This window comes from Leptodactylus fuscus, chromosome 9 (assembly GCF_031893055.1).
Source record: "Leptodactylus fuscus isolate aLepFus1 chromosome 9, aLepFus1.hap2, whole genome shotgun sequence".
Taxonomy (NCBI): domain Eukaryota; kingdom Metazoa; phylum Chordata; class Amphibia; order Anura; family Leptodactylidae; genus Leptodactylus; species Leptodactylus fuscus.
This window is the reverse complement of record NC_134273.1, coordinates 34,963,961-34,989,496: the sequence shown is the minus strand read 5'-3', so window position 1 is coordinate 34,989,496 and position 25,536 is coordinate 34,963,961. Positions and strand designations below refer to the sequence as shown.

General features: G+C 42.9%; 1 protein-coding gene across 1 annotated transcript in view; it reads left to right on the top strand.

The window, feature by feature from the left end:
- Nucleotides 1–4,474: 4,474 nt before the first annotated feature.
- Nucleotides 4,475–25,536, top strand: part of CFAP92 (cilia and flagella associated protein 92 (putative)) — a 64,308-nt gene continuing 43,246 nt past the window's right edge. The window contains exons 1-4 of the mRNA XM_075286155.1: nucleotides 4,475–4,838; nucleotides 6,063–6,256; nucleotides 10,153–10,366; nucleotides 11,319–11,432. Coding sequence (XP_075142256.1) covers nucleotides 4,475–4,838; nucleotides 6,063–6,256; nucleotides 10,153–10,366; nucleotides 11,319–11,432 — 886 coding nt within the window. The remainder of the gene's footprint in view (nucleotides 4,839–6,062; nucleotides 6,257–10,152; nucleotides 10,367–11,318; nucleotides 11,433–25,536) is intronic.

The following is a 25,536-nucleotide window of genomic DNA, read 5'->3' as shown; positions in this document are numbered from 1 at the left end:
GGAGTTGTAGTTTTGGAACAGCTGCAAGACCACATTGACAGGTGACCCTGCAGCTGTATGGGGATGTATAGGGCGTTTTTTTTTGTGGGGCCAGGTGTACTTTTTTAGATATACCATTTTGGGAAATGTTTATTGCTTAGATCACCTTTTATTTAATTCAGAGGCAAAACAGAGAGAAAAACCTGGCGGTTTAGCACTTTTGATTTTGATGTTCACTGTACATAAAAATATTAGTAGACTGGGCATTTTCAGACACAGGGATACCTAATGTGTATGTTTCACAGTAATGTTATACTTTTAGATGTATTCTAGGGAAAGGAGGTGAACTTTTATTTATTTTATTTTTTATTATATTTTTTTTAAGTGTTTTTTTTTTTTTTTTTTTTTTTTTTTTACTATTTTATTATCCCCCGCCTAGGGGGCTTGAACCTGCAATCATTTGATTGCAAGTCCCATAGACGGCAATACAAGTGTATTGCCGTCTATGGGAGATTCTATACATTACTATCGCGGAGTGTCATAGACCAGCCGCGATAGTAATATATATCTATGACAAGCCTCGGAGCCTTCATTAGGCTCCCAGCTGTCATTGGAACAGGTCGGCTCCTGCGGCCTCGCCGTGCAGGAGCCGGCCTGCATCACTAAAGGTATGGGGCCGGTGGGGACCGGCCCCGGGGCTAACTGACTCCCGGGACCTGCGGAGGAGGAGCGGATTTGCAGCATGGCCGTGCTACTGCCACCGCTGGTTTTCTTCAGCGGCAGGAGCGCGGCAATCTGCAGGCCCCGGCAGCTAAGACAGTCCCCGGCATCTGCTGTAATAGACCAGCGGATGCCGGGGAGTGTCTTAGCTGCCAGGGCCTGCAGATTGTCACGCTCCTGCCGCTGAAGAAAACCAGCGGTGGCAGTAGTGCGGCCATGCTGCAAATCCGCTCCTCCCCCCACATTCGGACTATAAGACGCACCCTCATTTTCCTCCGAAATTTGGGGGGAAAAAAGTGCGTCTTATAGTCCGAAAAATACGGTAATAGCACGTTTCAAATAAAAAATATTTTTTCATGTCACCAAAAGACACACATTGTTATTTGCTTTACAATTGATGAAACCATATTGGCCTTGTTTTTGTGGGACAAGTAATATTATTATCTATTTTGTGGTAGATATACAGTATATCATTGTCTGAGATGGCAGGGGCTCAGCTGACGGTGAATCAGCAGCATGATAATATAATGGCCTACACAGGGTATAATGGCCCTCTTCAGGCCCAGCACATGGAATAATGGCTTCCATATGCTCCCAGATACTGTAATGACCCCACACAATGTATTGGCATATGCTCTCACCATAGTATAATGGCCCACTTTTGTCCCTATGCACAGTATAATGACCCTCTTTTACCACCATACACAATTTAATGGCCCCTATCACAATATGTATATGACACCCTTTTTCTCCCCCCCCACAGTATATGACCCCTTATTTTTCCTCCTCCCCGCCACAGTATATGACCCCTTTTTGTCGCCCCTCAGTATAAGGCAACTTCCCCCCAATATATGGCACCCCTTTTTTGCCACTCCTACAGAATATGACCTCCTTTTTTTGGCACCCCCACAGTATGTGTCCCCCTTTTTCGCACTCCTTCCCCTCTCAGAATATGATCATCTTTTTTATGATCTCCCACCAAGTATATGACTGGGGGAGTGGCATTCTTTTTTTTAATTGGCCTCTACTTGTATTACTGCAATAAGTAGTGTCTGATACTTTTATTCACCCATCCAGACTCTTGTGTAGACAGGCTATGCTGCTGCCTCCAGGGTGCGCTGTAGCTGACGTTGAAGAACACCAGAACGCTGCACGTAGTGTCCTGGTGTCCTTCAGCATTGTGACATAAGTGCAGACACCCGATAGAGGGGGCTCCATCTGCATCTGTCCTTTAATCACTGTAGCTCTCATACTGTGACGGATGAGAGCAATGGACATTAAACAATGGTAGTGTGAACATGCTTTATATAGAGAAAGAGAAATCATTTTCCTCAAAATTTCATTTCTGCTTTTATCTTTGAAACTGCACTGAACACATTACGCGGCCACTGGTGATATGCTGTGGCCATCAAGGACACTCTTTGTCTATGGACTTGTCTTTCTGTATAAAAATAAAATAGTTGGCTATTAGTCCGTAGCGGACAGGTGCACTATGTCTTTTGGATAATAATTCCTTGTATGACATTTATTAGTTGCCGTTATATACACTACAAATAATGATAATATGCAGTGGCATAACTAGGAACAGCGGGCCCCCGTGGTGAGCTTTTGACAGGCCCCCCCCGCCCGACCAACGCCCGCCGAAGACCCCGACCAACCCCCCCCTCACACACACACGCACACACACATTCCTGCGCTCTCTATTATTCACCTTAGTGGCCCCTGCACACAGTATTATGTCCCATAGTGGCCCCTGCGTACACTATTATAACCCATAGTGGCCCCTGCACACAGTATTATGTCCCATAGTGACCCCTGCATACACTATTATGTCCCATAGTGGCCCCTGCATACACTATTATAACCCATAGTGGCCCCTGCACACAGTATTATGTCCCATAGTGGCCCCTGCACACAGTATTATGCACAATAGTGGCCACTACACACACTATTATAACCCATAGTGGCCCTTGCACACAGTATTATGTCCCACTGTGGACACCCATGAACAATTATTATACTCTGGGGTCTTATCAGACCCCAGACTATAATAATCGGAGACTGAGAGGGGGATATAAACATAAAAAACACTGTTACTTACCTATCTCCGGCTCCGCTGCAGTCATCAGTGATGTTGGCCTTCTTCAATGAAGTCTGGGATGTCACATGACCAGGACCTGTATCCCGGGTCATGTGACGTAAGGGAGCGTCCAGGAGTAGGCCCAGAACGTGGAAAGGTAAGTAACATGCTTTTTTATGTTACTTTACCTCCCCTGGACCTCCGATCATTATACTTGGGGGTCTGAAAAGACCCCTCCGAGTATAATAATGATGTTTATGGGGCCCGTGGCGTCACTTAAGTAAAGTAAATGGGGCCCATTTCTCCAGCCGGTAACAGCCTATTAAGAAAAGAAAAACAACACAGGGGTAGCGGCTGTCACCGGGCCCCTAATGTCCCAGGCCCTGTGGCAGCTGTTACCCCGGTAGTTACGCCACTGCGACTACATTAAATAACACTAGTGAAGGAGTCACAGGGCGCCTAGGCGATCTTTGGTTGCACAATGTCGCTGTATACCCCTCGCCTATGTCTTGATATGTCACATAACCTGTGTAGTAGAATCTTCTGCTTTCGGCTGGGTTTTACCGCAGAAGGGTATCTGTTGCATACATCCAATAGTGGACCTGACATATACAGCTTTAGCCTAAGGTTTCCAACATATTTTTTTTTCTTAGTTTTCTTTTGGGGGTGTGGAAGGCTTATAAAGTATTGCTTGTGGACTTTCGGGCATTGTTTTTTTTTTTTTTTGTACACACCTAGTTTTACGAACATTACCTGTGATAAATCTGTGGTATTTTCATACTGTCTGTCTGTGTTTGCAGTAGTATGAGATGGGGTTAGTAAACAGGTCCCATTATGTAATATTATAGTAACCAATGAAGCTCAAAACAAGTTTATTAAAGGGATCCTATCATTCACACACAATTTTTTCTAGGTACCACATTGGAATAGCCTTAAAATATGCTATTTTTCTCCTACTTTTCGTCGTCTTCTCCACGCCGCCTTTCGCCTACAATCTCGGTTCTTGTCGGTATGGAAATGAGCTCTCTCGCAGCACTGGGGTCGGGCCCCAGCGCTCAGACAGCACTGGTGGTGTCCCCAATGCTGCGAGAGAACTCCAGCGCCACCTCCATCTTCGTCAGGAGCGTCCTCTTCAGCCTCTTCTTTCAGCGGTGGCTTGTAACTTCTAGGCCCTGGGCAGAGAGAGCAGACTGTGCGTGCTCACAGGCCACAAGAAAATGGCCGCTTACAATACTGTGCAAGTAGCCATTTTCTCGTGGCCTGTGGGCATGCGCAGTCTGTTCTGCCTGAGGCCTAGAAGTTACAAGCCACTGCCGGAAGAAGAGGCTGAAGATGACACTCCTGGCGAAGATGGAGGCGGCGCTGGAGAGAGTTCTCTTGCAGCATTGGGGACACCCCCAGTGCTGCGAGGGAACTAATTTGCATACCGACAAGAACCGACAAGATTTTAGGCGAACGGCGGCACAGAGAAGACAAGGTAGGAGATGAATAGCCTTTCTGACGTGGTACTTAGAAAAAATAGTATGTGAGTGATAGGATCACTTTAAGTTCTGGAACTAATCCATGAACTACTTATTTTTTTATTTAGGTAAAAAAAAAAATTCGAAAACATATTTTTTTTTCCTTTCTCTTCCCCCAGAAATTCCATGTAGTAATTTTCCATCTGATGATCATTCTGCTTCAAAGAAGTTGCTGATGGCTGACGCTGGCATTATGTTAGGTGCGGGCGACATGTTTACAGATATGGATTCCAGGGAAACGGTTACTGCAGAATCTGGAGACTATGACAGTGCTGTTCCTACTGACAGTGAATCCAAATCCCAACAAAGGACATTTTCATCACAAAAGGAAGATCTATCAGATTACGGAACTGACTGCTCCTCTCCAGAGTTACCTAAAGTGAGACCTAAGAAAGATAGCCAGTATGAGGCGGAGAGTCACCAGTCAGCCACCACAGAAGCACATGACATGGCATCCAGTAAAGATGTCCAGGATGAGCCTCACCCAGTGACCTTTACACTTACCATCTGTTTTGCTATCCCATCACCTTCTAAGAAAGGTAATTTATCGAAGTAATGCTTAGATATTGTACATCTAACAGCTATGGGTTTTGTTGACTTGTTTTCACATCTGTTGTCTTTAAAAGAAAAAAAAAAACATGGTACTATTTACATTTAAAGAGGACCTTTCACCACTTTTGGGCACATGCAGTGTTATATACTGCCAGAAAGCCGACAGTGCGCTGATTTCAGCGCACTGTCGGCTTTCCCGATCTGTGCCCGGTGTAAAGAGCTTACGGTGCCGGTACCGTAGTGCTCTATGGTCAGAAGGGCGTTTCTGACCATTAGCCAGAGACGTCCTTCTGCCTCGCGGCGCCAATCGCGCTGTGCTGTGGAGCGGGGAGGAACTCCGGCACCGTAAGCTCTTTACACCGGGCACAGATCGGGAAAGCCGACAGTGCGCTGAATTCAGCGCACTGTCGGCTTTCTGGCAGTATATAACACTGCATGTGCCCAAAAGTGGTGAAAGGTCCTCTTTAACTTGGAACCTATATTTGGCCTATACAGATCTTTCCATTCCTCGACTCTCGAGATAATTGTGTAATGAAATGATCAGCTTGTCAAAATAACATGATTTAGCAATATTCTGTGAAACGCTATGTATCCTGTATGGGTATGTGTGTGGCACCCAGCGGTTGTGTTGTGAAGTTCAGCCTGTCAAGGTTTTTGATAACTTATTGCATTATGGTGTTGACTTATTTATTTTTTTTTTAATGTAGATTGTGAGCCCACATAGAGCTCACAATGTACCGTATTTTTCGGACTATAAGACACACTTTTTTTCCCCCAAATTTGGGGGGAAAAGAAGGGTGCGTCTTATAGTCCGAACGTGGCCGCAATAGACCCGGCATCCGCTGTATTAGGAAGGCGGATGCCGGGGAGGGTTAGACACCGACACATGTGCCGGGGCCTGAGACATCGCTACACTCCTGCCCTGCATGAAGCCAGCAGCAGGAGCGATGCTGCTATTGCGGGGAGGGACGCAGGAGCGGAATGCTGGCTTCATGCAGGGCAGGAGTGTAGCAATGTCTCAGGCCCTGGCACATGTGCCGGCGTCTAACCCTCCCCGGCATCCGCCTATTACAGTGGATGCCGGATCTATATTGGCGGCCCCTTCCCCCCCACCCAAAGTGTAAACATGCTAACCATAATGTGAACACAGTCTGATTTGTTTCTCAGTCTTTACAATATTCTTTCTTTTGTCTGTTTGATAATTTATTCAGAAGACTATGACTCCAATGCCGATCACAAAGGAAAGGGCAACAGTAAGCACCACAAGAAGGTCATTGAAGCCCCAAAAGCCCAGAAATATTTCCACTTCGAATACTTTCTTCTCCCTCAGGACACAGAACCCACTAAAGTAGATGTAGTAATGTTTGGGGTTGTGGCCAAGCTGTACATGGAGCATGAGACCCGGGTGAGTGAAAAAGAAAAGTTTTATGGTCTTTGAAATAAAAGTTGACTTGAAATAGTTGCAAATAACTATACACTATATATTGCATACTGGATATGTGGGGCAAGTTTGAAACTTTGGAATTTCAGCGTTAGGCAGACTTATTGCTCTTAGAGTTCAGTCATGAACCGAATGCAATGGCTGCAATAATACTTTCTGCCCAATGTCTATATAGTGATGATGACTATTGTGTAGTCAATGCGCTGTAAAAATATACATGTGAAGTAATCGTCTCTCTAGTGAGATTTGGTAACTCTTACAGCTGCCATGATGTTATATAGAGAAGATTTAATACATGGTGGTCATTCAACATCCGACAAGGGGCCAAAGAGAGCTATAGAGTAGCGTAATAGACTACATTATTTTGTGTAAAGCAGTTTGCTATTTCTTCAGAATTGTAAAATCAATGTTAGCCCCACTCGGAGTCTAACATACCCATGTTTTCTCCTACCCCCGCAAGCTATGATCAACAGGTTCTTCACTATAGCTAATAGTTGGGTTATAGGATGAGGAAACGTCTTCTGACTCTTTCTCTCTGTGTTAGCTCACTAAAGGTTTTTTTTTTTTGTTTTTAGTTTCTTTAAACAAAAGTAAGAAAATTGAGATTAAATACAAAACAAAAAGACCCGTATTTTTATTTTTAGGCAAAATTGCCCAGACAGTACAAAGGTATGCAGTAAAAAAAAATTACTTATTGTACTGGGTTATGACTTCTTTCTTTGGTCTAGAACTTGTTGGAAGTCCAACCATGATGTCTTTATTGTGTCCGGGTTATCAGACAGGGAGTCTACATGGATTAGAAGATAACCCGGACACAAGAAAGAAATTCTGGATGGTTTTCTAACCATAGAAAGTTTCTGCCATCATATCATATTCATGCGGAATTGGTCAAGATTAAGATGGTTAGAGACAATCTTTAGAACTGTAAAATTTTTAATTATTTAAATTTGCAAAAATGATTAAGTTTTAATTCTTAATGAATTTAATTTGCTGTGAGCAGAGCCTTACATTCGATCCAATACCTTTATTATCTATGTATTATGTATTCTCGGGTCTGATCTCCATAGGTTTTGGTGTTACAGATAAAGCAGCCATTGATCGAATGTTCACTGTGGCATTTTCATGTGCATTATGAAATACCGTATTTTTCGGACTATAAGACGCACTTTTTTCCCCCCAAATATAGGGGGAAAATGAGGGTGCATCTTATAGTCCGAATGTGGACTTACAGACCCGGCATCCGGCAATAGAACGGCGGATGCCGAGAAGGGGGTTTTAGACGCCGGCACAGGTGCCGGGGCCTGCAGCGATAGGAGTGTGGCAATGCTGCAGGCCCCTGCACCTGTGCCAGCGTCTAAAACCCTTCCCGGCATCCGCCGTTCTATTGCCGGGATGCCGGGAATGTAAGAATAATGGCGGCCGCTCTCCGCTATATGTGGAGGCCCAAAGCTAATGCCCGCAATTAGAATGCATTCTAATTGCGGGCATTAAAACTTAACACCCCCCTTCCCCCCAAACTGTAGAATACCCCCCCCCCCCCCCCCATACCTTTAAAGTTGCAGGCTGGCTCCTGCGCGGCGAGGTCGCAGGAGCTGATCTGTTCTGGTGACAGCCGGGAGCCAACTGAAGGCTCCCAGGCCTGTCACTGCTATGTTACTATTGCGGTTGGTCTATGACCAGCCGTAATATTAATGTAGAGAATTCTCCCTAGAATCGGAAATACACTTCTTTTGCCGTCTATGGGACTTGCAATCAAATGATTGCAGGTTCAAGCCACCTAGGGGGAAGGGGCAATAAAATAGTGGGGAAAAAAAAAAAGCTTTAAAAAAAATAAAATAAATAAAACTTCTAAATCACCTCCTTTCCCTAGACTATATATAAAAGTAGAAAATTACTGTGAAACACATACACATTAGGAATCCCTGTGTCCGAAAATGCCCGGTCTACTGATATTTTTCAAACCGCTGTGTTTTTTTTTTTTTTTTTCAAAAAATTATTTTCAATAAAAGGTGATCTAAGCAATAGAAATTCCCCAAAATGGTAGAACTAAAAAGTACATCTGGCCCCACAAAAAAATGCTCTATGCATCCCCGTACAGCTGCAGGGTCACCTGTCAATGTGGCCTTGCAGCTGTTGCAAAACTACAACTCCCGAATATTAAATATTTTACCATTTTTTTTGCTTCAAAATTTTTTTCCCCTATTTTCCTCCTCTAAAACCTAGGTTGTCTTATAGTCCAGTGCGTCCTATAGTCTGAAAAATACGGGTAGTTACTGTCATACAAACTGAGAGAATGAATCTTTGTTAGTACAAATGAACATTTATTAATGTAATTGTAAGGTTCATTTACTGGCTGCGATGTCTGCAAGTGCTTCAAAGGTAAACCTAGAATAAGGAGAGTAAAAAGGCTCAAACTAGGAAGGATCACTTTGGAGTTGTATATATATTACATATAGGTGCCCTCAACTACTAGTGTTGTATGACTGGAGGCATTGGCTCAAAGCTCATAATGCTTACATTTACCCACCAGTCACCCCACGGGGTGTTTCTTCGTTACATGTGCTCGGACTTGGAGGGATGCTCAGCTATCATAGAAATAACTCTGCTCCAAACCTAGGAAAGTTGGGTGTCCACTACCAGATCAAGATTTCCAGATAGGTTTACTGAAGCTGTATTCTTTATTCCGAACTACGTGTTTTGTGGTAAAAAAGACACTTCTTCAGGTTCATACATCCAGTGTACGACTATTGAACTATAACTTGACAGGTGTTGCTGCCAAAATCGTTGCCTGAAGCAAATCTGTCATACTGCAGAGTCTCATGTAATGTATAACATATGTAGAGTCAGGTCTCTTCTTCTGTTAGCGTGAAGTGACAAAAAAAAATGCTGCTTGGCTAATAGGAACCATCAAAAAATACAGCTGACTAGTTTCTGGTATATTCATGACGGGAACGCTCCCCTTACATTACAGCGATTGACATACTGCTTTATACTGTATGTAGAAACAGAGCTACAAAGCTGTTAGTCATCTCTGGGAAGGTGGGCGAAGCCTCTGTTCATGAATACTCAGACTTATAAACTACTTATTCAGTGTATTTTAGGATTTCTTCTATTGTCATTAGGTGTGGGTGGTGAGAGGACGTAGTGCAATGAAGTGCTTGTGCCTGGAAATGCGCTTCAAATATGTGAACTCAACCATGTAGGTTTTTCTCCTTTAAAACCTTATCAGTTGCAGTTGCAGTACACCTCATGACCAACAGGTGGGGATACAGAATCATCCATAGAATTCAGAAATTTGCAGTACTCTAAAGATTCGCATATAAATACTGTTATTTTTCAGCATTTGTATTTTTTTTGTGTTACTGTTGGGTGTTTAAAATGTAAGGTAGATGTAGCGTTTAAGGGCTCGTTCACATCTGCGCCCGGGGTCTCCGTTTTGCAGGTTTCTGTCTCCTGCTCGAAATTGGGCAGGAGACAGAAACCTGATGGCATTTTTCAAACCCATTCGTTTGAATGGGTTGGAAAAGTGTCCGGCAGTGAGCCCCCGTGAGCGTTTTATGCTCTCCGCCGCTAAATCGTTTTTTTTTTATTAACCGAACACAGGACTTTGTGTCCGGTTTAAAAAAAAATGGTTTTGCCGTGGAGAGCATAAAACGCTCATGGGCGCTCATTGCTGGTCATGATCTGACAGGTTTCCGTTTTCTGTCTGCAGAAGACGGAAACCTGATAACGGAGACCCGAACGCTGGTGTGAACCCAGCGTAAGTAATGTGTGTATTGTGCGTGCAGTAAATGTCCGAGGCATGTGTTTAATTCATGTGAGTGCAGCAAAATCACATAAATATACCACTTTATTTTCAGATAATAAAACCATGGCAAGAAAATGAGAAAACTTGGTTGACTTGGAGCCACAGTGTTGAATGCTTCGTCACCAAAGACGTTTTATTGAAAGCCTTAAAGCATCAGATCCTTGTGAGAATGTGGAGTACTAAAGACAAAGTATCAGCTAAAGCCAGATTTGATCGACCAAAGGCTTTTAGAGTGTCAACTGTGAAACAAGGGGAGGACCCTGAAGGTAATGTCTGTTATATGTAATGCTTTAAGGGTTTTTTCAAGCTTTAGATATTGGGGACCTATTCTTAGTATAGGTCATCAATAACAGATCAGTGGTAGTCCCATACCTGGCACCCCACTAACCACCTGATATCCGAAGCCACCACAAAGGACTAAACAGTGTAGATTTGTGGAAGCAGACAGCTCTTTATACTGTATAGGGGACATTTTGGTGACCTGCAGAATTTGGTTTGTGCAACCTACTCTCCATACATGGATGGCACTTCCTCAGAAGCAGAGCTCACACCATTGCCAGTGCGTGAATATCAAGACAAGGATGAAGTGAAAGAGATGCCATTTCCTGCTGGCCAGAATACAGCAGTGTCTGTAGACGGTTCCCTTACTTATAATGATATCCATATGCAGCGCAGTGGCTCAGTGGCTAGCAGTACTTGCCTTGTAGTACTGAGATTCTGGCTTTGAATCTTACCATTATTCCTGTGTGGGTTTCCTCTGGGGGTACTCCAGTTTCTTCCCACATTATAAAAACATACTGATAGGGAATTTGGATTGTGAGACCTATTAAATGAGAGTGGTTGATAATTCATGTAATCTGCTCTGTAATATGTTGCCACTAAGCAAAAGTAATTAATAAGAACACTAAGTTTCCAGATATTTGTCTTCTTCATAGACTTGTAAGTTTATTTGTAATGACCTTGACAAGATCTAAGATCCACATTTTGACGTTTTTTTCAACTTTGTTTTTTATAAGAGCTTGAGTATCTGATATTTCATAGGATATGGCATTTATATTCTTTAGCCCTAGGAGAAATGAAGGAACACCTGAGCAGTGTTTGTCGGTATTGGATGGTTTTATGTGGAAATGAACCAGTATATGCAGATAAAGAACGTTACAAACTATATATCATGTATCTATATCTAATTATGATTGTCTTTTATTTCATTGGTTGTAGTTAAGCAATTGATATTGACTGAGAGAAAACTATATGAAGACAGTTTGCCCCGACAAAGTTTCATTCTTGAGAAAAATGAGAATATATTTTTTCAGGATGACTACAGTACTCAAGGTAAGTGTACGTTTTTCTAACTGGCTCTATTCTTCTGGCTGAGTTCACACATTGCGTACCTTTTTAGGTGTAGTGATTTATCTAGCATAACCAAACTAACAAGAATGTTCTGCACTTTTACCAGTTAGGCCATCATGCTTGACAATTTTCATCCATCACTCAATCAGCCGATAACCTGTGACCCCTTTATGCCTTCTTTGCATAGTCCCACATCGGAGGACAATTGCCTTCAAAACAGTGATTATAGAGTTGCAAATTTCTTTCTACAAGACTTACGCTAATATTTCCAAAAGTAAACCTGTAACGTTACGTTAAAACCAAGCACACCATTGTTTTTCTTGTGAAATTCTCTATAAGTTTGATGTCACATGACCCTTTTCCTATTGAAAAAACTAAAGTTGGATCCAAAATGGCCGAGTTAAAAATGGCCGTCACATTCCCCAACCGTCTTGAAAAGTTTTCCCCCACCCATATACTAATGTGCCATAAACAGGAAGTTGATCTCACCAACCATTCTCATTTTATTTAGTTGGATCCATATAAAAGGCCCACCCTGTACTTTTTCAATGGTTTTGTATGGAATTTGGTTTCAGATTTTACAATGGAACACATCAGATGAAGTAATGCTACTTCTATACCCTAATGATATTAGTTCCATAATCCTGCCATATGTCACCCAGCACTAAGCAGCAGCACTATCTCTCTCCCACTTTCTTAGGGGTCACAAGAGTCACTGTTCCTTTTGAGTTGTGCGCTCTGGAAATAAGAGTTAAAACTTACAAGTTCTGCTGTTCAGGTACTTTGTGATTGTCAATGCAAGGTCAGAACACGCTTCTAACACCCCCAACTTTCTAAATAGTCACAGTCGTCACAGTATTGGTATCATCACAACAGACCCACTTCCCCAATAGTCACATCAGTGTCACCTCTGTAGTCAGAGCTGCCCCCCCTCCTCCCCTTCATGTACTGGAGCCTCCTCCCTTTACATAGTATTGACAGCAATTCAGTGACGACATCGAGCATCATTTGCTTGCAATCAGAAAGGGGCAGGAGGAAAAACCCAATTATTATAGTGACACGAGGACCTTGTTTTGTGAGCCGAGATGGAAAATAATTTTTGTTATAAAGTATCTGTCTGTTTGTTCTTTTAGTAATGGCAAGAAAACTTTAGGGATAATACCCAGCAGTATACAAGCCTATAGTAAGGGAAAACTAAATCATGTCACCCAGAACAGTAAAATGTAACACTTTGTACTAACATTTATGTGGTGTAATAACTCTAAACAGAATATTCACAGCAAACTATTGTGCAGAGAAATGTAATCCATCGTGATGAGGCCCAGCATGAAATATTTTGTCTCCTACCCCTAGAAAGTAACTCTCCAAGATGTACGCCCCGTAAAATCAAAATCACAGTGTTTTTAAGCCCAGCGGGATGCACCATGCCAGTTATATATCCAGGAATGTAAATGATAACCTTTATAGTTCTCATCAAACGTTACATGGTCCATAAGTCTCCTCAGACTGTTATCAGCCATGATATCTTCTCAGTATTACAGTCTTAAGGCATTTCATCCAGCCACCCAGTAACCCTACTCTGTACTATAAGGGGCTGACACCCCGAAATAGTACTGTCTGTAAATGGGTAACTCTGTTATGGCTGGTATGAGCAAATTTGAATATTTTTCCCATGGAACATTGCCTGAAAATAAGTCTCCATATACCACTTTGTTGCTTAAAGAAAACCTGTAAGGTCGATTTGGGACACTAAACCACTCATAGGTCCTAATGGCAATGGGGCCATAGGGGAAGAGGTTGAGTGTCTCATATAGACCCGTAGCAATGCCACCTATTCGGGCTTTATACATTTAAATTTACCTAGAGATGAGTCACATCCGATTCATGTCTGTTGCTCCTGTGTTGTTGTTCATTGAAAGCAGGGATGTACACCTTGGCTACACTGTGCATGCACCTGAAGTTCGACATGTATGGACTGCAGCCGAAGCGTACTCCCTTGCCTTGACGGAAGTATAGGAGCCAGGTAAGTATAAATGTTTTCTTATTTTTATCACAGGCATAGATAGCAGTAAAAGAGTACTATTTTGGACACTAAATCCTCGGTCCATAAGGATATGTGGGCAGTTTAGTGTCCCAAATCAACATGACATGTTCCCTTTAACTGAGAAATGGTAGTATTCCCCCCCATGGTGTTACTTTCTGTAACAAATCACATACTGGTTACATAGTTTGCATCGAGATTTCTTGCTGAGCACTATCAGTTAGACATTTGTGGGTAACATAATACGTATCCTTGATCCCAGCTGAAAAATGTTGAGATTGTACCTTTTGAGGAAAGACGTAGTGCTGTGACCTGTAGTGTGTGTTGGAAATACAAATGCGTAGCAAGAACAAAAGTCATCAAACCGTTCACCAAGCTTAGTGTTGCTTTTGCAGATGTGTTATGTCATCCTCACAGTTCACTTTAGACGCTACTGAACTAAATATTTGCGGGTGGGGTGGTAGAGGTTGTAACCAGCAAACTTATTGAAAGCCAGTATCCAAGATATTTACTTGTTTTGCTTTGCAAATACAAGCTTTAGTGCAAGGATTGTCAGCCTTCGGCTCTCAAGGTTCTGGGATATATAGCGCTCCTTGGAAGTCGTAGTCCCACAACAGCTGGAGCGCCAGAGGTTGCTGATCCCTGCTATAGTAGGCCCACCCATAACTAAGCACAGAAGTATTTGTTGGTTGTTTGTACCGCTGCTTTGGATTTTAGTTGTTGTAGATGATCTTGGAAGTTATATTCGCTGCGAACAAATAGAAAGAAATCTTTTTGTACATATAGTTGACAGAGCAATTTATAGTCTTTAAGTTGTGCCATGCTAGAGGGAGAGAGGGCTGCTTCACTCAGTGCCCGGACAAAGAACTGGTCACTTGGCTGCTGCAGAAACATTACTGCATGAAATACTCGGCAAATTTCATCCTGTTGACTTTGTATAGCGGTTGAAGGTATAGATCTAGACACAATAGTTGAATGGGTGTATTTACTGTAAAATAGAGGTTGTAAATATAAAAATCCCCTTCTGAAATACAAAGTAAGAATACTTTCAGAAATTGAAGTGTTGATAGTCTCTTTTGTCAATTAACAAAATGCAAAAGTTAAAGGGGCTCTATCAGCAAAATCATGCGTGAATAGCCTAAAACAGAATGTGATAAACTTACCGAACGTGCGGGCATTCAGGGTCCGACGTCTTCTTCATCCACGCCTCCTCTTCCTCCGGCGCTCGCGAACTGACATTTGCTAAAAAAAATGGCCCGGGCGCATGCGCAGTAGCCGTAGTAGAAGCAGCATGCTACTGCGCATGCGCACAGGCCATTTTTTTTTTTTTTTTTTTTTTTGGGGGGGGGGGTTTAGTTTAATATAACATTGACGGTGCCTGAATAGCCTTTTTAAAGGCTAGTCACGCATATGTGGGGCTCTATCAGCATGATTTTGCTGATAGAGCCCCTTTAATGAACAAAAGAGAAATCTAAAATGCATCTACTAGTATATTTTGGTGTGAGTGCCCTCTGGAGGAGGAGTGATGATATGACCCCCACAGATCACAATGATCTCTACATCATCCAGTCTGTCTGGTATTACCTGAAGTGACAAAAGGTTTGGAGCAAGCCTACATCCACAGAAGACCATTCTCCAAGATGGCGGGAACAACTTCCCTGCTGAGTACCAGTCTGTAAGTGTACCCAGAAGAATTAATGGAAGGCGAAGGGTGGTCACACCAAATACTGATGAGATTTAGGTTACTCTTTATTTTTCAGTAATTTTGGGAAGATTTTTATTTTAGCATTCTTATTTTTTAGCATTTTTTTCTTACCTTGCTAAAAATTTTCCACAGTACTGAAAACCTAGCTGATTGATGCTATGGTACAAAGTTTATGTCCATTCTTAAAAGTTTTTGTCGCCCGTCCTGTGTAATATTTGCACTTTCTAATGTCTCTCATACTTTGGAACTGTAAGCATTGTTACTTTTTTCCTTTTTATTGCCTCAAAAGAATATAAAAAATAAATTGGCGTTTGTGACCCTTAAATGACCTCCGATTTGCAGTAGACAAACCCAACTAGACTTGTCAGTCTGGGAAAACAGATTTATTTTAGAGTCATTTCCTTGAATGTTAAGTTGCAATCGGGTTGTATGGCGGGAGATACAGAAAATGTCATGACCAACACATGTAAGATAAGAAAATATTCAAACATCATTTTAATACCATTTCCTTATCTCGACCAGGCCAGCATATTTTTTGCAATGCATTTCTGAGACAGTCAAATGCAGCAGAAGATATAAGGCAGCACATTTCTTTCACTATAGCTTGAGAACAGGCTTTTACATATGCTGACCTTCTCAGTGTATTTTGTGAAGTCTTCATTGTCAGAGGTATCCATACAACAAAGTTATACAAAATGACATACATACCATAAACTTCATGATCCAGTATACAAACAAAAATGTCATATAATGGTTCAACAGTTCTGAAATAATATAGCTGTGTCTCCTTACAGAGAGGGCTCATCCTATTTAGTCACATCCCTATTGCTACTCCATGGCAAGGATCTGTGCAGTTCTCCTCTTTGCAAACTGTGTTTTTAGCAAGCAAGGGTGGGAAATTGACGTAAGCGTAATAAAAGTGAGTGATGGGGAAACCGATACAAGTCCTTTCTGTGCTGGGTAATAAAATACAGAAATATAAGGGACCACTGTCATTACAAATATACCATCTGCACTTATCGAAATGTACACAATTCATTGCATGCCGGACTGTACTGGGGTAAGGAGTTTAAGGAATTTTCACACTCTATTCCCACAAGGAGGTGTCACTGAAGGGATATTCTCAGATTCTGAAGCTGTAGTGTGGTCAGAAATGATATCTGGAATAGTCATCAGGACAACAGACAGCAAGTGCTAAACCAAGGAATGAAAGAAGCCCAAAGATAACCAGGAGTCATGTCAAAGAATAGCACATGTACTAGGTAGGCTTAGTGTTGAAAGAGCTAGGCAGGAGAATAGTCAGGGATATGTTGAAATTCAGGTTCAATAGTTAATACCAAGCTAAAAACCCAACAACCAGGAATGCCTTAAAGGGGTCTTCCCATGAAAATTAACTATAATTCAATTTTAGACAGCTAATAGTTGAAACATATTTGCAAATACAGTATAAAGAATTAGACATTATGAAGAGTTGTAAAGGTTTTCTCTAACCATCATAGCGGTGACACTCTTATGTCTTGCCATGCTAAATACAGAAACTTTCAATGGTCTGGGACTCCTCAGAAATCCAGACTTGATATCCTTATCATGGCCAGGTTACCTTCTCGTACATGTAGTGTCCCTGCCTGATAACCTGGCCACAATAAGGACATCATGAATGGGTTTCTGACAAGTCCCAGACCATAGAAACTTATCTATTAATTGTCATATCCAATGGCAACCAATAAAGACAACAGATGTAACTACTAAGATGATTAGAGAAAATCTTTAAAACGCTGCAAAATTTAAAATTAAAGGGATTGTCCAGGTAAAAATGGACAATATTTTTTAAATTTAAATAAGCTGGTGGCAGTGAAATAATTTTTATTTTTTTTAAAAAAAGTATAGTCTTCTGTCCCCATTGCTCCGATGTCCTCCTGCACCTCCTGGTTCATGTGCTCCAGTGGCGTCTTCCAGTGTTGTGCTGAGGCCGCTGATTGGTCTCAGCAGTCACGTGACCACTGAGGCTAATCTGCAGCTTCTGCACAATGGCGGAATTGATCTTGGAGAGCAGACAAAACTTGGGAGGCAAGAGATGACACCGAAGCAACTGGTGCAAACACACAGAAAACACAAGCACTGAACAAAGTGTCGTGCATTATCACTTAGACATATGGTGAATCCAAAATGGTAATTGCCTTCTCACCTAGTTTGGTTGTGTTTCTTAACACAACCAAATATATAGCGAAAACAAACTGAAGAACTGGATCGCTGCTGTCACTGGTAAACACTACGAAAAATGTAAATGGAATGCAATTATTTGGACCAGAGAATTCGGACTACGCAGATCCAAAATAATGAACCAATAACTTTTATTCAGAATAACCAAGATCAATCTGTGACACACCGTGTTTCGGGGAATTTTATCTATCCTTTTTTCAAGTGTCGATCATGAACCCATGCTGTTTCAAAATTAGCAGTAACAGACTCACTGAAGAATACAAGGTGAAAATTATCTTAAAATAGAATACCGTATATACTCGAGTATAAGCCGACCCGAGTATAAGCCGAGGCCCCTAATTTTACCACAAAACACTGGGAAAACTTATTGACTTGAGTATAAGCCGAGGGGGGAAATGCAGCAGCTACTGGAAAATTTCAAAAATTTAAATGGTCGGAGTTTTTGGGTGCAGTAGATGCTGGGAAAGGGGAGGGGGTGTTTTGGTTGTCTGTCTGCCCCTTCCCTGAGCTTGAGGACTGGGATTTTTTTTCCCCCTCTTGGAATTCAGCCTGGCTGAACATAGGGTATCTGCAGTGCTCCTATTAACCCCTTTCCGACTGAAGAGGAGCACTGCAGATACCCTATATTCAGTAGACCGGGCACTTTCAGACACAGGGATACATAATGTGTATGTGTTTCACAGTCATTTTCTACTTTTATATGTATTCTAGGGAAAGGAGGGATTTAGAACTTTTTTTAAAGCTTTTTTTTTCCCCACTATTTTATGGGAGATTCTATACATTGATATTGCTGCTGGTCATAGACAATGATGGTCATATAGGCTTATACTCGAGTATATACGGTAATTGGTTTGAAATAGAAATAAAGTAAAAGTCCGTATATAAGTCCCGTGAGGACAAAATATTCATATAAAGTTGGCCAATCAATAGTACATATGCAAACTAATGATCTCTATACTGCAACTTATGGTAATGACCCACAGATGTATACAAACGCCCATTGATCTAATAAACTAAAGCCAAACAGTAAATCAAATGGTATCTTTATACCATTTAGGCCTTCCTGCCACTTTAACACCAACGTCATCAGGACACCTACAAAAATCATTACAGGACCCTCCTATCTCTACCATGACACTACATACAAAAGAAGCCCCCCTCTTCAGCAAGATTTCAGACTATTACCACCCATTGAATCTAAAGAGAAAAAACAGGGAACATCAAGATCAAACTCCACCTTCTTCACTAAAAGGTGTAGAAGCTATAGAGGGGACTCAAAATCTAAACCTAGGATCAGATGCACCACATCCAATACCCAATGACCATGGACCGTAAATCACATGACCATGGCCAGACTTTTATCCACCAAAAGTAACAGAATGAATGACAGCAAGCAGAGATCTAGAAAGCTGTGAGGAATTGATACAGGAAGTATGTTTGAAAATTGTACAACTTTTTATTATACAAACCATAACATTTGTCTCTCAAAATTGGTCTGAAAGTGGCCAACCCCTTTAATTCTAAAACACCACTGTATGTTTGGAGGACCTGTTGTCCCAGGATATTCAGTGATACTGCTTTCTTTCTTAAGAATCTCTTCATATAGTAATGAAGTGGAGAGTGAGATTGAATAGATGTCCTAGGGCACCATTGTGGGATAGTTACATTTGGGGATTACTGTGGTTGATAATGATATAGTTCAATCAAAGAAGTGTGCATGGCGTGCTATGCAGTAAATGAAAGTTATATTTCTGTGTGTATAAAACTGGTATTTCAAACTGCTGGTTGGTTCCTTCTTACGGCTCTATCTGTCCCTCTGCTTACTTTGGTCACTTCAGCTATACATGCTCCTCACCCGTACTGTACCATCCCTCATACATATTCACTGTAAACACATTTTAACTTTAATGAAGATTGTTTTCAGGAGTTCCAAAATTGTCCCTCCCTGTCTCGCCTGGATGTCACTTTTATCCATGGAATGGCAGCAGCTTGAGAAGTTCATGGTCGTACATGTCATTTAGACTCCTCCTTTAGGATCTACTGCACAGTGTGTTACTATAGAGGATACTGATTGACATTTATGGTCTTATGCCCCTCCAGCTGTCATCATCTTATGAAAGGAAGTGCCATCCAAAGGAGACTGAGCATCTTTAGAAGTATTTTAAATGATCTAGAAGTGAGAAAGTAATGTGTATGAAATGCCAATAGTCCAGGAATAGATACAGGGCTACAGGGGGAACTTGCAGAATGGAAGAAACAAGCAATAGATAGTAGTCGATATGTACCGTATTTTTCGGACAATAAGACGCACTGGACTATAAGACACACCTAGGTATTAGAGGAGGAAAATAGGGAAAAAAAAATTTGAAGCAAAAAATGGTAAAATATTTAATATATGGGAGTTGTAGTTTTGCAACAGCTGCAAGGCCACATTGACAGGTGACCCTGCAGCTGTACGGGGACGCATAGAGTGTTTTTTTTTTGCGGGGCCAGAAGTACTTTTTAGTTATACCATTTTGGGGACTATATATTGCTTAGATCACCTTGTATTGAAAAAAAACCCGGTGGTTTATGATATATGATTTTCTACTTTTATATATATATATATTCTAGGGACAGGAGGTGATTTAGAACTTTTATTTATTTCATATTTTTATTATATATTTTTAAAGTTTTTTTTTTTTTTTTTTTTTTTTTTGCGATTTTATTCCCCCACCGGGGGCTTGAACCTGCGGTCACTTGATTGCAAGTCCCATAGACGGCAATACACTGTATTGCGGTCTATGGGACATTCTGTCTATTAGTATTACGGCTGGTCCTAGGCCCAGCCGCAATACTAATATATAGCAATGACAGGCCTGGGAGCCTCATTAGGCTCCCGGCTGTCACCCGAACAGGTCGGCTCCTGCGATATCGCCGCGCAGGAGCCGGCCTGCAACTTCACAGGTACGGGGCCGGTGGGGACGGGCTCCGGGGGAGAAGGGGCCGCTGATACTGACCCGGCATCCGCTGTACTAGAGAGGCGGATGCCGGGCGAGGGATAGACGCAGGCACAGGTGCCGGGGCCTGAGACATCGCTGCGCTCCTCTGCCCTGCATGAAGCCAGCGGCGGGGGGACGGAGGAGCAGAATAGCATCGCCCCTGCCGCTGCTGGCTTCATGCAGGGCAGAGGAGCGCAGCGATGTCTCAGGCCCCGGCGTCTATCCCTTGCCGACATCCGCCTCTCTATTACGGCGGGTGCCAGGCGCCACATTCGGACTATAAGACGCACCCTTCTTTTCCCCCCAAATTTGCGTCTTATAGTCCGAAAAATACGGTATGTAATTTATAGAAGGTAAGTGATGGACCTGGGAGAAGAGATACAGGAGTCACCAGACACAGTAGATTGGCCTACTGGCTCTACAATGAGATCTGACTGTTGACAGGATGGGAGGTTGCCCATATTAGGTGCATACATTAGAAATCCAGCTCTGTTCACATTTGGAGCCTCATTCAGAGTCCATCATATAAGCTGGAAAGGTAATATTATGGACATCATGATGGAAAGCAAATGCACCCATTATAAGTCTGTGGTGCCCATTGGGGTACCTTTGGTGTTTCTTATGTAATGGATCCAGCATTCTGTTGTTTTGGTTGTTCCCCTGCCATAATGTAACAGGACAACAGTACTGACCAACACAGTGAAAGAGCCTAACAGTGATAGGAGCTATAGGGAAGCAGGGAGGGTACAGGTCGCACTTCAAAGACCAGCTGGAGGGGATCACTTTCTGAAACCTACAAAATCTTGTTCTTGTTCCATATTAGTTTTCACTATTGTTAATAACAGGACTGGAGTTTAGTTTATCATTTTTATGCCCCTCAGATTTAGTAATGAGCAGCCCCAGTCGATGTAAATAATAACATAATGTAATAATGTAATAGTTTATTCTATTGTGTATTTTATGCTCATTTTTGTCCATTAGTTTCCGCTGGCTTGGACTTTATCCAGTGCTGATACAACCTCAGCCGTATATTGAGACAATCCAATTATTCTTTGCAGTACAATTAGCATGGGGCCATGCTGTTACTTACACTTAACTCTGCAGATTTCTCCTAAATGTTACTTGTCTTGAGGTTCTGGGATGCTTGGCAATCCATCATGTCACAGAATTTCTTTACGCTTCGCTGATGATATCAGGAGCCAGAGAGAAACATTTTGAGTAAACCCAGATTTTCACATAGGACCATCAATCACTTTTCTCAGCAAATGTGAGGGATTTCAAGCAATCCGCACATTTAATTTGTGCCGCAGATTATAAGACCTGTGTGGGGAACATACCCAGACGTTTCTTTAGTAGCATGTCACATTTTGCTTTCGTCACATTGTATGCTTCACTGGTTGCTGACTTCTAACCTCACACTTTAGAACTGCTGGTGAATATATATATATATATATATATATATATATATATATATATATATATATATATATAATGAAAAAGAAAAAAGAGAAGCGGGGGGAACTCACCCAGGTAAGTATCTACGTTTAAAAATTAGTCCTTTATTCTGAACTTGAATAAAAACATTCAGGGAGGGAGAGATAGCATGGAGGCGAAGGCAACAGCCGTTTCATGCTGAAAACAGGCGCTTTCTCAAGCGCACATGTGCCTTATCTTTTGGACTTGCATATATACAGTGCCTACAAGTAGTATTCAACCCCCTGCAGATTTAGCAGGTTTACAGATTCGGAATTAACTTGGCATTGTGACATTTGGACTGTAGATCAGCCTGGAAGTGTGAAATGCACTGCAGCAAAAAATAATGTTATTTCTTTGTTTAATTTTTTTTTAAATTGTGAAAAGTTTCTTCCGAGGGTCATTTATTATTCAACCCCTCAAACCACCAGAATTCTGTTTGGTTCCCCTAAAGTATTAAGAAGTAGTTCAGGCACAAAGAACAATGAGCTTCACATGTTTGGATTAATTATCTCTTTTTCCAGCCTTTTCTGACTATTTAAGACCCTCCCCAAACTTGTGAACAGCACTCATACATGGTCAACATGGGAAAGACAAAGGAGCATTCCAAGGCCATCAGAGACAAGATCGTGGAGGGTCACAAGGCTGGCAAGGGGTACAAAACCCTTTCCAAGGAGTTGGGCCTACCTGTCTCCACTGTTGGGAGCATCATTCGGTGGAAGGCTTATGGAACTACTGTTAGCCTTCCACGGCCTGGACAGCCTTTGAAAGTTTCCTCCCGTGCCGAGGCCAGGCTTGTTCGAAGAGTCAAGGCTAACCCAAGGACAACAAGGAAGGAGCTCCGGGAAGATCTCATGGCAGTGGGGACATTGGTTTCAGTCAATACCATAAGTAACGTACTCCACCGCAATGGTCTCCGTTCCAGACGAGCCTGTAAGGTACCTTTACTTTCAAAGCGTCATGTCAAGGCTCGTCTACTGTTTGCTCATGATCACTTGGAGGACTCTGAGACAGACTGGTTCAAGGTTCTCTGGTCTGATGAGACCAAGATCGAGATCTTTTGTGCCAACCACACACGTGACGTTTGGAGACTGGATGGCACTGCATACGACCCCAAGAATACCATCCCTACAGTCAAGCATGGTGGTGGCAGCATCATGCTGTGGGGCTGCTTCTCAGCCAAGGGGCCTGGCCATCTGGTCCGCATCCATGGGAAGATGGATAGCACGGCCTACCTGGAGATTTTGGCCAAGAACCTCCGCTCCTCCATCAAGGATCTTAAGATGGGTCATCATTTCATCTTCCAACAAGACAACGACCCAAAGCACACAGCCACGAAAACCAAGGCCTGGTTCAAGAGGGAAAAAAATCAAGGTGTTGCAGTGGCCTAGTCAGTCTCCTGACCTTAACCCAATTGAAAACTTGTGGAAGGAGCTCAAGATTAAAGTCCACATGAGACACCCAAAGAACGTAGATAACTTGGAGAAGATCTGCATGGAGGAGTGGGCCAAGATAACTCCAGAGACCTGTGCCAGCCTGATCAGGTCTTATAAAAGACGATTATTAGCTGTAATTGCAAACAAGGGTTATTCCACAAAATATTAAACCTAGGGGTTGAATAATAATTGACCCACACTTTTATGTTTAAAATTTATTAAAACTTAACTGAGCAACATAACTTTTTGGTTTGTAAGATTTATGCATCTGTTAATAAATCCTGCTCTTGTTTGAAGTTTGAAGGCTCTAACTTATTTGCATCTTATCAAACCTGCTAAATCTGCAGGGGGTTGAATACTACTTGTAGGCACTGTGTGTGTGTATATGTGTATATATATATATATATATATATATATATATATATATATATATATATACATACATACACACTAGTGGTTACCCGCGACTTCGTCTGCGGGTTGGCGGTTGCGCTGAACCGCTTATATTTCTTGCCCCCCCATCTCTTCCTCCAGTTTCTTGTCCCCCCATCTCTGCCTCCAGTTTCTTGTCCCCCCATCTCTGCCCCCAGTTTCTTGTCCCTCCCTTCATCTGACCCCAGTTTCTTGTCCCCCTATCTGTGCCCCCAGTTTCTTGTTCCCCCTTTCATTGGCCCCCAGTTTCTTGTCCCCCCCCATCTCTGGGCCCAGTTTGTTGTCCCCCCATCTCTGGCTCCAGTTGCTTGTCCCCCCCCCCCCCTTCATCTGCCCCCAGTTTCTCGGACCCCCATCTCTGCCCCCAGTTTGTTGTCCCCCCATCTCTGCCCGCAGTTTCTTGTCCCCCCCCCCCCTCACATCAGCCCCAGAGTAGGTGGACTCACCTTGCCACACTCCCCCGTCGCACATCGGTGTCGGGCGGCTGGCTGTGTGTGGCGTATAGGAGGCAGAGCAAGGACTGGCGTCGGGTTGCTATGAGCCGGAGCCTCGCGCTGCCTCCCTGGCCTGTCAGGCGTACGGTTGTATTGCAGCCTAGGCAGGTAGACTGCAATACAGGCGCCGGTATTATACAGTGCATTGCCGAATACCAGCGCCTGTACTGCAGTGTACCTGCCATACGCAGCGAGCGAGTGGAGAGAGCTTCGGGGGAGCGTGGCAAGGTGAGTCCAACTACGCTGGGGCCAATGAATGGGGGGGGGGGGGGGGGACATGAAGCTGGGGTATGTGGTTGATCCCTGGGGACCCCAACGTAGGCACTCGGGGGACACCCCTCCCCCCGGGACACCCCCTCCCCAACCCCCTGTACCCGCTGCACTTACCTGTGGTGTGTCAGCAGCAGCAGCCTCCTCCGTCCGCGAGCTGTGTAGGTGGGCTGGGACAGCTGTGGCGCCGGGACCATGTGGGCTGCTGCCATCTTCCTCAGTTTTCCCTGCTGAATCGGCATGCCCACCTTCAGCCCACAACCTATGGTGCCGCAGCCCTGGCTCCAGAGCCCGCCCACAGCCTGCCTTGCACCAATAGGAGGTGCGTGCACAGACCAGCGCTGGCGGAATGCCAGCTGCTGCAGCCGAGCCGGAGGGTTGTTTGCAGGGTCACGGTGGGGTGAGTGACCCACATTTAAAGTAGCCTACTACCTTTTCCTGGCAAATATGTGTGTGTGTGTGTGTGCGAAATTTCCCCAAAATCCATTCAGCCGTTTGGCTGTGATTGAGGAATGAACACACAAACACACAACACACACAGTGGCCAAAGGTAATGGGAAGGCATGTCCCAGTGCCGGTTGTGTCGGATATGACACATTCACTGGCTCCAAAGATAGTGTACCTCTAGACTACAAAAAGGATTCACTGACAAAATATATAAAACTTCATTTTTATTATGCCATTTAAAATAGTGCAAAAAGTGTTCATGTAAAACTATGGATCACTGCTAATGGTCACTATATATATAGGGTAGTTTTCATCCCATATATAATAACCAATGTAATACTTGATACAAAAAAGGGGTGCTTAACATTAAAGATAAAGTGTAAATGTAACGTTCTGGGATCTAAGATATAGATACAGTAGTCTACATAGATGGTGGAATGGCTAGTATCCCCTCAACACTAGTAGTCTATCTCCCTCAGTCGTAATATCACATGTCAGATAGACCAACAACCAGGTATAACAGGTGCTCTGCTCACTATAAATGAATGAAAGTTCTCCAGAGCTCGTCTCACCCGAGGTTACTGGCC